This window comes from Epinephelus lanceolatus, chromosome 24, assembly GCF_041903045.1.
Source record: "Epinephelus lanceolatus isolate andai-2023 chromosome 24, ASM4190304v1, whole genome shotgun sequence".
Taxonomy (NCBI): Eukaryota; Metazoa; Chordata; class Actinopteri; order Perciformes; family Serranidae; genus Epinephelus; species Epinephelus lanceolatus.
The window spans coordinates 20,519,166-20,534,968 of NC_135757.1; the positions used below are offsets into that span (position 1 = coordinate 20,519,166).

The 15,803-nt window shown below is 39.7% G+C and overlaps 1 protein-coding gene and 1 long non-coding RNA gene across 3 annotated transcripts; both read right to left on the reverse strand.

Moving 5' to 3' along the window:
• Window positions 1–5,345: 5,345 nt before the first annotated feature.
• Window positions 5,346–12,589, reverse strand: LOC117249849 (nuclear receptor subfamily 4 group A member 2-like). Of its 2 annotated transcripts, none has more exons than XM_033615640.2 (8): window positions 12,216–12,589; window positions 12,064–12,116; window positions 10,952–11,808; window positions 9,262–9,391; window positions 9,025–9,182; window positions 8,705–8,904; window positions 8,250–8,428; window positions 5,346–6,144 (listed from the first exon to the last, which is right to left on the reverse strand). In XM_033615640.2, exons 3-8 carry the CDS (start codon window positions 11,801–11,803, stop codon window positions 5,897–5,899), a joined length of 1,767 nt encoding a protein of 588 aa, XP_033471531.1. In that variant the 5' UTR covers window positions 11,804–11,808; window positions 12,064–12,116; window positions 12,216–12,589; the 3' UTR covers window positions 5,346–5,896. The 2 variants fall into 2 exon arrangements, with proteins under 2 accessions (XP_033471531.1, XP_033471530.1); XM_033615639.2 differs by having other exon boundaries at window positions 5,346–6,147.
• Window positions 12,590–13,245: 656 nt separating this feature from the next.
• Window positions 13,246–14,618, reverse strand: LOC144461923 (uncharacterized). Its single transcript, XR_013490502.1, has 2 exons — window positions 14,037–14,618; window positions 13,246–13,650 (listed from the first exon to the last, which is right to left on the reverse strand). It is a non-coding gene; the product is annotated as an uncharacterized LOC144461923 (long non-coding RNA).
• Between the last annotated feature and the right edge of the window lie 1,185 nt (window positions 14,619–15,803).

A 15,803-nucleotide genomic window follows, 5' to 3' on the forward strand; every position in this document is an offset into this window, starting at 1 on the left:
ATAGCAGCGTCATCCGAGTATTTCTGGATGTGGCAGGACTCAGAGCTGTATTGGAAGTCCACCGTGTACAGTGTGAACAGGAATGGAGCCAGGACAGTCTCTTGTGGAGCCCCCATACTGCTCATTAACTGCTTATTAGCCTTTCTAAGGACACATGAAAGCTTCAAAATTCATTAATGAGGCATTTACTGAGATATTTGATGTAGAAGAAAATGTAAAAGTCTCTAAAGCTTGTGCTAACCACAGACCTTATTTCAGGCATCTAACCAAAACTGCATAAACCCAAGTTCAAGTGCCTGTATCGACCAAACATGGAATGTGGACTGGTAGCAGGACAGGTGTCAGTTCACCTCCTGGGCACAGCCGAGATGCCTGTGAGAAAGGCATCAAACCCCCAACTGCTTGGGGCTCCTGTGTATGGGCAGTCCCCTCGCTCTGACATCTCTTCATTAGTACATGTGTATAGGTGCTGTCTGTGCATGTGTCTGTATTCTGGGAGTGTGTGTAATAGGAGAAAAACAGAGAAATTTTTTTTAGGGAAATCAATGCTTTCTTTTTCTTCTGTCTTATAACAATACTCCTAATTGATTGACAGTCATTTCAATATATATATATATATATATATATGTATAAAATGCCTTTAATTTGCCTAAAACCACATTGTACGAGATGATTATTGATGATTGAAAAAGTAGTCTCAAATGATGATAAAGACTGAATCAACATAGCTGCAAGTGGCTTCATTTTAAATAACTGCATGCTGGAGAAGCTGTGTTTTTCTGACGTGGTTGCTGAAATTTAAGCAATTTATTATCTCACATTCTTAAAGCATATTCTGAAGCATTTGATCAGTAATCTGTAATAATCTGTAATGGATTACATGTTGAAAGTAACCAGGGGTCCCTGCCTGTAAATCTGTCTTGATGCTGGCGGTCTCTGGGCTGGTGGTGATAAGGGTTTAAGCTGTATTGAAGCTGGATGGATGCAGAGATCAAAGTTGGTGGTAAGAGCCTCAGAAAAATCTCACAAATCGTGCTCTCCAGATAAAAATACTTGATGCTCCTGTAAGGCCACAACCAGCCTGAGGGGCCGGGAGGCTTCAGGATCTCCCCAAAAAACAACCTGTTTTTGTGACAAGTTATTGATTCTTTAGGGACCTCATATTGGTGCTTTGATCAATAACAGTGTCCTTTTTGTACTTAATTTAATAGAGTATAGGGAGCCAACATGTACATTAATATAATAACCTGACATACACTACATGGCCAAAAGAATGTGAAGCCTTACTTCCTGCTGCTCTAACAGTTTCCACTCTTCTGCTCCCAGGTTTTCCACCTGATTTGTGAGACCTGCCTGTCAGGATTGGCTACAGTTCAGCTGTAGGATCATCAGTGAGGTCCAGCACTGATGTTGGGTGATAAGGTCTGGCTCACACTTCATCCCAAAGGCACTGGATGGGGTTGAGGTTGGAGCTCTATGCAGGTCAGTCAAGTTTTTTACACCAAACTGGGATAACTATTTCTTCTTGTGGCTTTGAGACAAGTCAAAGTTGCACTACCAAAGCGTACAAATCCTTTGTTTCAAGTAAAATCCAAATATTAAGTAAAATTTACAAAAACATTAGCATCCAAATACACTTAAAGTACCAGAAGTACTCATTTTGCAGAATGGCCCATTTCAGAATAGTGTGTATTATTTACACTATTTACACTTAATGATTGTTATCATTAATGTATTCATGTGTTCATCACTTTAATGTTGCAGCCAGTAAAGGTGCTATCTTAAACCACTTTATATACTGTTGGGTAGCTTAACCTATAATAATACATAATTAATTATTTAATTAATTAATCATATTTTACATTATTAATCTGAATCTGGAGAGTGACTAAAATTATTGAATAAATGTATTGGAGTATAAGTTTAAAGAAGCATAAAATATAAATACTCTAGTATAGTACAAGTAAACAAAAATGTAACATTAGAATGTTCGCTTTCTTGACCTGCACTCATCCAACATTTCCTCATTCATTGGTCTTATGACATGCTATAAGCGCCCCACGAATGACATTACATCCTCAATGTAAAGTTATGTAACTAACGTTAAGTTGTGGAGGTTATGTTTAGCCAAGTAAAGTTACTGTGGTTAGGATTAAGAAGAGAAACTTGCTGATGATGTGCCTTTAAAGGACTCATTGGTCACATGGTACTGAACCCTAGAAAATCCTGTGTTTTATGACCCATCCACCTCCCCAACCTTCCTCCTAAGTGAACCACTTAGGGGCACTTTCTTCTTTAGTCGTGTGAGCGCATTGGTCACGTGGTTGCAGCCTTTCAAATTGCTTGGGTTGAGCACAAATTACTGGCTCATCATTCCATGGAATATGTATGAATTTTGGTGCATTACTTTTCGTAGGAAAACTCTATCTATCATCTACCATGGTAAAACATCTGAATGTAACTTTTTGGTAAACATTTCAATTTTATGGCATCAAAAGTAAAAAAGTGGGCTGTAAAGAGAGATACTGGAAATGCGATACTTCTTGTTAATAAACATTAGCAGTGGGAATCACCAGAGGATCCACAATATGATATTATCACAATACTTAAGTCACGATACAACACTGTTGCGATTTTAAATATGATGTGATAAGCTGAGTATTGCAATAAAATATATTGCGATATATTACCTTTTTCAACAGTAAATTATGTTGCTAAAGGAAAACGTTGTCAACATCTGTTTAATCTAAGAAGAAAAAGTTTTCAGTCTGTTCATCTCACCCCAGCAAAATATATAGTGGACTGAAAAAGCAACTGATTATATTATTCTAGTAGGCTACCTAAAGTTTAATTTGTTTTTTTCATATTAGTAATTTATATAATATAAAAAATCGATACTTGGCACTGTGTGACAATACGATATTGCCACACAAAAATATCGCAATACTATGCTGTATCAATTTTTCCCCCACCCTTAATAAACATATGAATTAGCTACATTTTGATGTGGGAGTTGAAAGTCTGTGATAAGTGATGGCAGCTGGCTGACATGATTTTATTACAAAGTTGGGTCAAATGTGAGCAGGGTTGGTTGGCACATTTGCATATCAATTGTAGTAGTAACATTTGTATCTGTAGCTGTATTTTGAGAGATTAAAACTACCTTGAAAGACTAAAAACAATGTTTATATTGCTAGTTATTTATTCATTCATTTATTGGCGATCGCTGCTTATCCTGGTGGGGGTCACAGGGGGCTGGAGCCTATCCCAGCTGACATTGGGTGAAAGGTGAGGTTCACCCTTGACAGGTCACCAGACTATCACAGGGCTGACACATAGAGACAGACAACCATTTACGCACACATTCACACCTATGGCCAATTTAGAGTCACCAATTAACATAGCCTGCATGTCTTTGGACTGTGGGAGGAAGCTGGAGCACCCGCAGAAAACCCATGCTGGCACTAGGAGAACATTCAAACTCCATACAGAAGGGTTCCCCCACCCCTGGTCCAAACTAAGAACCCTCTTGCTGTGGGGTGACAATGCTAACCACTGCACCTCCATGCCACCTAGTTATGTATTATTACTTTCAACTGACAATGTCAAAAGTAATTAGGCATACCTACTAATGAATTAACCACATAATTGCTTAACATGTTTGTTTGTTTTAAAAATGGGCAGATATTGTATTAAATGTTCATGTTTTCTTGTTTTTGTTTGAATTAAATGTTCAAATTGTTTCTATTGATTGTTTCAGTTTTTTGTAACTATTGAATTTTAACATTGTGTTAGCTAACCCCAAAACAAAATGCACAACATGACTTAAATCACTTTAATCTTTAATTTTAGAAAATATTTCTGTACATTAAAACATTACTTATTTATAGCTGAGGGCTGAACCTTTCCTTTGCTGCTGGTTATAATATTCAACATAAATTATGCCAGAGAAATAAGTATGCCAACCAACCCCAGTCTTCCCTACTTAGTGACTTTTAATCAGTGGTTATTTATCTCTTCTCTATATCACATCGTAGTACTCTGTCGTGACTTTACTGCACTTGTAATAGCCATATAAAACTGTAGTTGTGCTGTGAAATATCTGATATTTTATTATACTCTCTCCACCTGTCAGTCACCATCATAATCAGAATAAATTGGACGTTTCTCCGATAGTGCCATCGATTCATTTCTATCTCAGCCCACCACGCTGCAGCATTGAACAGCCTCCACTATTGATCTGCAGGCCTGTTAAAACCTCCTTGGGAACATCATCCGATTTTTTTTTATATATATAGATATGTAAAACACCTTTTTTCAAACCATAAAATCTTTGTACCAGATAGAACATGTCACATTGTTGCAGACAAGGATGAGGCTGAGTACAAATCAGCTAGGATGACTGATAATGATTTAATTTTTCCCCAGGTGATCTGATTATAATTTAACACATATCTGACTCATGTGTTAAGGCACCTGTTTTTAGGATTTGGTTGTTTTCCCGAAGTGGGTTTTAATGTAAACCACAGGCTTTTTGCCACATAAAGACTTCTTTAATGCCAGACGTAACCAAGGGGCCGCAGAAATGTCAGACAGCCAGCAGCCATAAACCCCCCACCCCCCACCCCCGCACACACACACACACACAGACACACACAGACACACACACTTCCCATCCTCATGTCTTGCAATACATTGATGTATGAAATCTGTCAGCTGTTCCGCCCTGTTGTAAACCCAAGATATTGAGGGTTGACCTTTGACCTTGAGACATGCGAATATGGCCCATGTTACCCTCCAAAATAAGCCTTTCTCATATCTTTTGATGGTGAAGAAAATACAAAATACACCATAATAGCCAAATACCTCACAGTACATAATCCATATTGATGAAATATCTCCTGTTTGAATTTAGAAAACATTCATTGTGTATATTAGCCTGAGTATTTAACTATAAATCTTAACATAATGATAATAAGGGGATTTATTATAAGGAGGTGTATCTGTAAACTTCACCAGCACTGTTTCAGACCACCATTAGAGGATTTTTCAAACACATGGCTGCAGCAGATGCATCAAAGGTCATGCTTACAAACCACAACCTGCATGCAAAGCCACCAATATTTCATTTCGCTGTATATAATGAAATAGGCGTTTTGTGACAGGAAATAAATGTTACAGAAGTATAAAGAAATTAAGTTAAAAAAAATAATGATTGTATTGATATTTATGAGCAATAACGTAATTTTTGAGTCATTGTAATAGTCCCGGAATTTACTTTCTCAAAAAAAAGAAAGAAAAAAAAAGAAATAAATTAGGTTAAAAAAAAACAGTCCAGCAGCAGTAATGGTCATTTATTTATTAAAACATGAACAATGACAGTTTACTCTGATAACACAACAGTCTACTGAATATTATTATTATTATTATTATTATTATTATTATATTAATCACTATATGACTAATATATGTTATGAAAAACCTAAATGTGATGGGAAACACTCGTCCTGTATCAAAACTGCCTCTTTATAAGAGCGTAAAATGGTATATTTCACTTACAGCCAATCATTTTGGCCTGACAGGCTGTTAAAATTGCATTGCAAAACTTAAACAAAAATTAAAAGGTAAATTGGGCTATGAATTAATTTCTCCTGTTTTTGCAGATAGTAATTACATTGGTCCAAATTTTGCAAAGCAGATCACTAAATCTTATAAAAACAAAATTATTTTGTGTTGGAAATTGTTCTCATTTTCACTTGTTTTTGAGGAAAATGCAGTTTATCAACAAATATTAGATTTTAAAGTTCACAGATGTCAAACTATCAGAAACGACTGTTGGGATTAAATCAGAAGGAGTGTAGAGGAAAAACGTCCCCATGTGTATTCTCTAATGTCTCTAAAATGGCAACGTGTCGAGGAATAACTTATCTATTATTGCAGGCGGCGGCACCAAATCCTCCAGCTTCAAATAGAAAATCCTCTGCAGGCCTTGGATGCACAGAGTGCGAAGTTCACGCAGTTTTTCCAAAAGTCTGGACAAATGGCTGGACCAACAGTCTGAGCCTCCGTCGACGTCCTTCAAGCACTTGACAATGTTGTTCTGCAGCTCCTCCACTTTCTTCGGCTCCTTAAGTCCGTGCCGCTCTGCTGGTCCATATATCACATTACAAACATATTAGATAACAAATAATGACACATAATGAGCACTGTAAAATCTGAAAAGTTGATCTTACTTTAAAAAAAAAAGTAGTAAACCCGACTGTCTTGAGGAAGTGAGTAAATATAACTGTTAATATTAAGTTATGTTTGCTTTATATCTTATTAAGTTTACGTTAAATTTAGTTGTACTAACTTAATTTAATAAAGTTGTTGCAATTTAAAAAAAGACAGGTGAAATCAGCTTGTTCTTTGTAAGTGTTAGTAACTTAAATAAACCAAGTTGATCATAACAGAGGATTTTGCATACGATGGAGTTAGGATATCTATATGTTCTGTGTTGTTAACATGTTTTCAGAATATAAAAATATGAATGACTAGTTTGCCAAAAATCTAGGAAACTGATTGCCTTTAGAAAGGTAAATAAATATGTAACTATTAATCCTAAATTATGCTTACTTCAAATTGTTAAGTTTACTTGAAATTTAGTTGTACTTATTAGTGAAGGTTTTGCAACTTAACAAAGACCAATGGAATTAACCTGTTCTTTGTAGTCTTAGCAACTTAACTTGACATGACAAAGGGGTTTTTTATATACTGTAGTTGGTTGTACATGTTTGGTTTTGTTAACGTGTAAGAATTTAGATTTGATTGACTAGTTTGTAAAAAATCTAGAAACAGATTGCCTTGAGGGATGTTTTTGGTACTGACTTACCCAGGAACCCCATGATAGCACTACTCAGAGTAATACCGGACTTTATTGCAGGACGGGCACATACTTACCTTCTTTAGATTCTATTTACTGCAGCTATCAAATGTATCACTATTCACTGGCTGGATCCAGACCCCCCCTATTCATGCAGTTCGGTTACAAAAACTACAGGAATTGTACTGTATGGAAAAGATCATCCATTACTTACACTTGCAGGAAGTCAAGAGTGTTAAGAGTGTAATTATGCCAGATCCTACATAATTATTGAACTGTATTCCTTGTTTGTTTTTTCTGTAATTTCATTTATTATTATTATTATTATTATTATTATTATTATTATTATTCTTCTCCTCTATTATTTATGTTATTTTATTTTTTCAACCATGACGTGCAAGTAGATTATGTGAGCAGAATGTGGATGTGGGGAGTGGGAGGATGTAAAAAGTGGAGTGGTGGTATGTTGAAGATGACATTGTATATTTCTATGTTTTAATGTGTGGTCCTGAATTTTAAAATAAAAAATTTGTTCAAAATGAGTATAACCATTGCTCTTGACTTACTTTTATTTCTAATTATGTTTACTTAAAATTTGTATTTAATACATTTTGTGAGGTTCTTGCAACTTAACAAGGATCAATACAATTAACGTGTTCTTTGTATGTGTTAGCAACTTAAGTAAACCAAGTTAGTCACACTTAACTTGATCATAACAAGGAGGATTTTGCATATGATGTAATAAGGATACCTGCAAGATCTGTTTTCTTGTGTAAGAATATACAGATATGATTGAATAGTTTGCACCCAGAATACAGATACATAGTTCAGTAAACCTGATTTACTGAACTTGCTAACACTTTAGAAAGATTATGATTTCACTTGTCATTTCTAAGTTGCAACAACTTAGCAAAATTAATTAAATTTAGCTAAATTCTAAGAAAACTTAACAATTAGATATAAAAAAAGACAAAACTAAAGATTAATAGCTATACTATTAATAGCCTTGAAAAGGTAAGTAACCTTTTCAAGGCAATCTGTTTACTAGATTTTTCTAAAGAAAATTCCACTTGTCAGATTTTACATTGAACCAAAAAGCATTTAAATAATTGTATTTAATTTGGAAAGAAATTAGCCATAAATAAGCATTTATCCATACTAATTGGTTGATTTTACATTGAGCAGTTAGCCTTAGCAGCCCTCAAATGTTACATGCAGTTTACAGCCAAGAAAAGGTACTTCTAATAATTTAAAGCTTTGTCTGTTTGGATAATCTGATTTTACAGTTATGTGTTTGGGTTTATTTTGTTACCACGTCCATTTAATCAATTATTTTATATTTCAAAAGACTTTAAATATGCATAAGCGGACAAACAAACGTGCTCACCCGTGACCAGGGCAAGAGTGCATATGCAGGAGAAGGTGGACACATCCAGATTCATCCTCTGCAGATTAGCGGAGAACTCGACAATGCTGTCAATCCACTCCCCAAAGCCCCGCAAGCACTGGAGCCGGTGCCACACTGAGCCGTCGCAGAAGATCAGCTTCCCTTCCTCTGGGTTGGATCTGAAACAGTACAACAGCTTGTGCTCAAATTTTAGAACCCTATCATGACAATGACAAATCCTCCTCCCATAAATTCCCACATCCTTTTGGGGCATCTCCAGCTGTTAACCCATCTCTTATTAGTGCCAAAAGCACTGGAAAACAAATCCATTCCCCAGTCTGGTTGTGTTTATTGGCAGAGCCATCAACAAACATATTTACATGCCATGGACTGATTGCTAACTCAGGGTCCAAACCTGCTGAGGAAAAGGAAAAGTCATGTCAGAAGTCACTTACCTGTATGACAAACGTAAAACAAAGAGCTCCAGGAAAGCTGAGTAGAAGAGGAGTTCTTGGTCGTGTTTGGGCAGGGAAGTGAAGCCTGGGATCCTCTGCGCCCAACCTCGAATCACCTCCATCGATCTGGTCAGGAGGTCATAAAACTGCCGCACGTGCTGAGCGTCATCTCCTGGTGGGCTTTCTGAATTCTCCTTGAACTAGTGAAAGATCACCAGTGAAGGAATGAAGGAGAAAAGATCACTGACAACTCTAACATGCCCTTTTGTTGTGTTACACCTAATTTATTGGTAAAGCAATGAAACGCCCACACTGCTTACTTTAAAGTAGTCAAGGCGAGAAGGGGGAGAGTTCGATTCCACATGCGCCCTGATGAGGGCGCTCAGTAGGGTGCTAACAGGTGAAGACAAGTCTGGAAGGGTTTTAGGTTTGGATGGCAGGCGACCTCTTCGACCTTTCAGACCATCTGTCCTCACCACTGCAGAGCACGAGGAGAAACAGAACACTTAGATTGGAATGACCATGACATGATGAAACATGTTTCTTTTTTGGTTTACCTTCTTTGACCATTCCCACTGCAAGGCACTTCTGGAAGCGACAGTATTGGCATCGGTTCCTCCTGCGTTTGTCCACAGGGCAGCTTTTGGCAGCCAAACACACATACTTGGCATTTTTTTGTACTGTGCGCTGCATTGAGAAAGAAAAAGATTAATTTAAAAAAAAAAAAAAAATACGTGCGCTCTGGACACTAAATACAAAATTGAGCTTCAGGATGAGGTGATGCACAAAGATTACTTTGAGTGACATTGGTTTAAATTTAGCTCTAAACCCAAGGGTGTAGGTTTTCTTTCAGCATTGTGTGTGTATGTGTGGGTGGGGGGGGGGCATGAGATCATCGGATAGAAAAAATTGAGCATCCAATCCTTAATTTCCTGCATTCTCGTGAATTTATATTCACCAATTTGTGCCTTTTCTACATCAGTTTATGGTGTGTGTGTGTGTGTGTGTGTGTATATATATATATATATATATATATATATATATATATATATATATATATATATATATATTTTTTTTTTTTTTCCAAAATGACAGTCCTCTGCTACTTTCATGTTTTTAGTGGGGGTGGGACAAATGCGCACATTCAAAATAATGAGGGGGACATTTTCCCTGTGTTTCCCCTGAAATCTACACCTCTGTCTGAACCTCTTTCCCAGCCGCTCCTGTTGTCTGTTTAATAAAATAAAAAACCTGTTTGGTTGCACTGTCTTCACATTTCTTTGATTCTGAAAGTGTTGTAAATGCTCTGAAATGTTTCCAAATCAGTTCCCCTTTGAGACAAATAAATGACACCAATAAAATCATAAAACTACACACAGAAACATCTGCATGTACCTTTTTGGACATGAGCATTTAAACACCATTCTGGTATTTGCAGAATCAATATGAAGGAGTTGCTTTCGAAGGTTCTCTATATGGAAGCTAAGTGGGCTTTCCACATGCACATGAGAGATGAGCTCATCTGGTAGCAGCGACACCTTTTTGGAAAGGTCTCTAGGAAATGGTTTCACATAAGGAACCATTTTTGATAGCTTAGGCTAAGACTGAAGTAAAGTACAAAGCCTGAAATGGTCCTTTGAAAATTAACAGCAGCACTCGTGCTCCTGTGGGCCATCTGAGGCGGTATAAGGCATTCAGCAGGCGGACAGGGCAGTCTGGGTAAATACAGGGTCGTGGCCATTCATAATTTGGAGAATCGCCCCCGGGAATCTCCTTCAGAGAGGGGAAGGGGGAGGATTTTATTCATGGCACGTTGGTGGCCATTTTCATACAGGACATTTGCCCCGGAAACGCGCGTGTCAAGAGATCAAAACGTGCATCTGAAGCACAATGTGCAATTTAGGAGCCCGGTCAGGGGTCCCGGTGGGATGTTTATTATACTCGGAGTAGGGGTCTCATTAGGCGACAGTGTGGCCGTGTAGTGAATATATCCATTTTAAGTTTTGTATTTTTAAATTTCATGAAAGCAGAATCAGATGTAGTCTGTTGTTTAAAAAAATAGGAACGGGGATCGCATCCTTTCACCTGTGACATGCACTTCCTGCGCAGCCTGAAAACGATTAATTTAGATTTGTCATGATTATAAAGATGCATGCGTCTTGTAAAACCATAGGCTGCCTGCAAATAGCCTATCCAAGTTGAAGTCATAGTTTTGCGGCTTTAAAATAAGTTGCATTGAGAACAAACCTTGAAGAACCCTTTGCAGCCCTCGCAGGTGCGCACTCCGTAGTGCTGGCAGGCTGCGTTGTCGCCGCACACCGCGCACAGCCCCTCCGTGCTCAGCGGTCCTCGGCTGGGGGCGCAAGAAGTCTGGTAGTCCATAAAGTGGTGGCCGTGGGCGAACTGGAGCGGGTGAGGAAATCCCACCCCGGGCTGCTTTCCGAGCGCAGTGGAGCCCGAAACCCCGGGGCTGTCCAACTGCTGGTGTGCCCCGGTTGCGTCCAGGTTCATGGACACTTGGAGAGATCCGTCAAATTTCATCTGGCAGGTGGACAAACTCTGCCCGCCGTGTTGCGCATGTTTGAGGGAAAACAGTGAGAATCTGGAAAATGTGTTTTTCCTGTGTGTCGCCGCAAAATAGTCTTGTCGAAAACTGTACAGAGAGCCGGAGTCCTCCCATATGTGTCCCGGTGGAGTTTGGAAGTTGGATGTGAGCGCCGTGTGCGGAGAGGGAGAGCGGTAATAATAAACGGAGCCCGGGGAGGAGAGCAGCTCCTCGGACTGGTTTGGGTGATGCTGATTAGGCTGATAACGCGGACACCCGTGCGCATTCTCCACCTTGACGCAAGGAAGCTCCCCCTGCGCCGGCATTTGGAAGAGACACGGGGGCTTAGCGTCGTATCCGGCGCCATAAGTGTCACCCAAGGGGCCAAAACTGTGGCTCGACGTTGCAGCTGAGATTTCACTGTTAGTAAGGTCCATGCTGAACTTGACAAACTCTGGGGTGAGGAAGTCGCAGCTGCGCTCTCCGCTGGCGCTCTGAGAGGCCGGGCTGGCTCCCTGTGGAGAGGAGCCGCACTGGGTCTGGACACACGGCATGTTCCCTGAAAACATGGGCGTAATGCTGTCAGTCCAAAGTGAACAAAGTAGGCAATTACTGAGCTTGTATATGGTATTACACATTGCTTTCAAACGTTGTTTTTGCAATTTTCCTCATGGTCTTTTTTTTAACATTCAATGGAAACAAATTGCGCGCACGCTAAGCAGAATTTTCCACTGGCTGAAAGGCAGCTATCAGACTATTTAAAACCATATTTTGCATTATACAGATGGAATGCATAAAGAACAGACTTCATTACCTTAAGGCTTTAGTTGTATTTTCCAGAGGATGTTATGACCCGCTATACATTGCCTGGTATGAAACAGAAAACAGAGCATCACTTGCAAGCTTCACCCTCATGCATCATTGATACCTTCATAAATTAGTGAAGAAAAAGTATATGCAACATACCTCAGACCTCTATCTAGCGCAGGAGGACAGTCAATCATCAGTCAGACAACTAATCCCATCTCTGCTGTAGTGTTGCTTGTGAATCTATTAGAGCTTTAGCTGCGACCAGAGACGCTGTCTGAAGTGCAAAAGGAAATGACTGCTCACTTCTCCCACTCTCGGCTTGCAGACTGGCTGCCAGTGTCACGACAATGTGCTTTTGTTTACGTGTGCCAAACCCTTATTACGCACGAGCCACAGAGGGGTGGGGTGGTGTGTGAGGCTCATTGATTGGTGTGGGCACAGAGAGTGGTTTCGTGTAATTCGAAAATAATGCTTGTGGCCCACTTTCTTGCAGTTTGCATCATTTTATTGCGATGTTTTTAAAGAAACTATCAAACCTGGGGCTGCTACACAAAGTAGACATGCTGTGGCATTCATGTGCCGTAAGAGTCAAAGTCTGTAGGGACTGTTCCTTATTTATGAGGAGGGTGGGGTGGTGCAAAACGGGGGAGGCATGTCAAATAATTTTTTTAAGCACTGTGGAGGGACTTGTGTTTTTTAATTTGGCTAAGAGGAGGGACATACAACTTTAAATGGTTGTTTTTAGTATTAATTTTAAATACCCTCTGCCAACACATTCTTCCTCTGACCTTGTCACATATTGACATTTGGTCATGGACTTTCCATGTCCAGAGATGACGTGCAAGGTACCCTGGGTGCATTGGTTGCTGACATTCAGGAACGCTGTATCAAACTCAGCCTCTTAGATGCATTGCCTTCTTTCAAAATACATTTCTGTTTTCATAGGAAATTTGCCATTTAGCCTACATACAGTCTGTATTTTTTCCTCCAACAACAAAAGCATGTGGTTGGGTTTCGTAAGAAAAAACAGGGTTTGGCTTTATAATCTTACCTGATGCAAGCACTGCTGTCCCGGGTGCAGGTCGGTGTTTGCTGGACCTGCTCGCAGGGGCCTGTTAAACTACACTGCTCAAAAAAATTAAGGGAACACTTAAATCACACATCCCAGATCTCAATGAATGAAATATTCCAGATGAAAATCTTTATTTATTACATAGTATAATTTGTTGAGAACAAAATAATGTAAGAACAATCCATGGGAACCAAAATCATTAACTCATTTAAGATTGGATTCAGAATCATACCCAAAATCAAAGTGGAAAAATGACATCACAGGCTGATCAAACTTCAGTGACTTTCCTCAGGACAACTTGTAATGTGGCTCAGTAGTGTGCATGGCCTCCACGTGCCAGTATACATTCCCTACAATGTCTGGGCATGCTCCTGATGAGACGACGGATGGTGTCCTGGGGGATCTCCTCCCGGACCTGGATCAGGGCATCAGGCAGCTCTTGGACAGTCTGTGGTGTGATGTGGCAGCGGTGGATGCTATGATACATGATGTCCCAAAGGTGCTCGATTGGATTCAGGTCTGGGGAATGGGCGGGCCAGTCAATAGCATCAAGGCAAGGCAAGTTTATTTGTAGAGCACAATTCGTACACAAAGTAATTCAAAGTGCTTTACAGAACAAGAAAATGCATTAAAATCACAATACAAAATAAAAACATAAATAATCATTTTATAATCATTATTTACCTGAACAGAAGAGTGTCTCACTGAATAAGCATTCAACACTTGCAATTTTTAAAAACAGTGCATTTGTAATGCGTGCAAACTGGAAAGTTACAACTTCGTTGTACGGAACCAAAGGTAACAACAGGTATCTTAAATCACAAGATAAAATGCGTAGTTAGAGTAACAAATGATTCGGTGGCGACAGACGTCCACGCATCACATGTAACTGCGTTCCTACCTACCTGCCTTCAACAGTGAGGCCATGACTTCTGTTTTGGTTTGATGGTAGAGTGTCGGTGAAATAGCGTTGGGATGGGATGGTGTATCTGGGCTCCAGTGTATGCAGCAGTGCTCGAAATCCCTGATTTTCCACGACGGAATAAGGACGCAAATCTTTGGCAATAAATGCCGCGATGGCCTTCGTAATTCGCTTGGCCTTTTCAGATGAGGGTGGCAGCTTTCTAATTGCTTCCTCAATTGTTCTCTGGTCGGTAGCGCCGCTAGTTGCCGCAGCAACAAAAGCCTGCCGTCTCCCTGACTCCTCCGTCAGGTGGAATCGAGTTACATGGCTTCTCATGTTTGTTGTGTTGCCAAAGTATTTTATTTTAGCACGACACAGCTTACATATAACGTGGCTCTTGTCCAGTTCGCTTCCGCCGTCAACGTTGTAGAAGCCGAAGTATTTCCACACATCTGCTTTTAAATTAGAAGAAGCCGTTCAGCTCTCACGGCGAGGTGGGTAGCGGTCAGCCATGTTTGTTTTTCTCTGTGCGCGTGTCTGCTCCAGGCGCGCATCCCAGAGTGTCCCGGAGATGACACGTACTGCGTTTCTTAGTTCCGCATTATTTAGAGCCTTCTGTATTACTCTAATTAACAGATTTAAATAATCGAAATTTGGACGTTTGTGAATCGATTCAGATTCGTCCACGTCCGAATCGCGATGCATCTAAGAATTGGAAATTTCCCCCAGCCCTAGTTGTGAGCGTTTATACTTGTGCGGTGGTGGGTCTGTGTCACTCTGCAGTTACACCTATAAAACACTAATCCACGTCGGGGTCTCTGTGCTGGTAAGTTTAGTTGATTAAAAACACACATTAAACACACATTAAACTTGGCTTAATACACAAAGTACACAAATCAGCTTCACTATAACTGGCAGCATTCACGGACAACGCACTTGTCTTTATCTGGACACATTTCCCCACAAATACAACATGCTAATGTTTTTAGCACAAGCCTATGGCATTTTATATTGTATAAATTAGGCTAGTGGCTAGTGAACCTTTCCTCTACTCATATGAAGCCAGGGACAACAGCAACATTCATCAAAGGTAACGTTACATAATTCGGCTCCATTACAAGTCACAAGATTCACGGACAAAACAACTGTCTTATACTAAACACATTTTCCAAACAAATACAGTATAACATGCTAACGTTATTGGCACAAGCCTATGGCATTTTATATCGTATGAATTAGCCTAGTGAATAGCTGAGATCTCCTCCACTCATATGAAGCCAGGAAAAAGACTTAAAATTCTGTTATGTGGGGGCTTTATTGTCTCCGCAATTCTTTGTCTCATTTGTGAAATTAAAATAAATAAACACTTCGTTTCCACTGAGGGAAATGGTTTTCAGCTAACAAAAACAGACAGGAGGTCTGCATCACTGTTGTGCATAGTTACATTTCTGGGTAGGCGCATCTCAGGCTGGCATAGGGTATGTAGGTGTAGGGTATGGTTATTCTGCTGTCAATTTTTGGACCGTATAACCCCTAACCAGGCTGTTCCAACATCTAGTGGACAGCAGCTGGTTAGGCTTTCTTTTTTTCCCTCTACTTTTTTCCAACATTGTAGGTGGTGGCCTCACAGCCCACAAGGTGCATGGCCCATCTGACATTTGCCAGAATTGCCCGATGGCCATTCTGAGCCTGGCCGGGTGTGAATGCTGATTATAACCTTTCCCATTACAAACAAAAGCCAGATGATAATAGCTATTAGTGTTTTTTT

Coding starts and splice junctions, on each gene's coding strand:
- LOC117249849 (XM_033615639.2), bottom strand. CDS start 11,803: ATGCCGTGTGTCCAGACCCAGTGCGGCTCCTCTCCACAGGGAGCCAGC. Junction 9,392..10,951: donor GCTGCAAAGGGTTCTTCAAG/GTTTGTTCTCAA, acceptor TTCTCAATGCAG/CGCACAGTACAAAAAAATGC. Junction 8,905..9,024: donor CTCGCCTTGACTACTTTAAA/GTAAGCAGTGTG, acceptor ATCTTTCACTAG/TTCAAGGAGAATTCAGAAAG.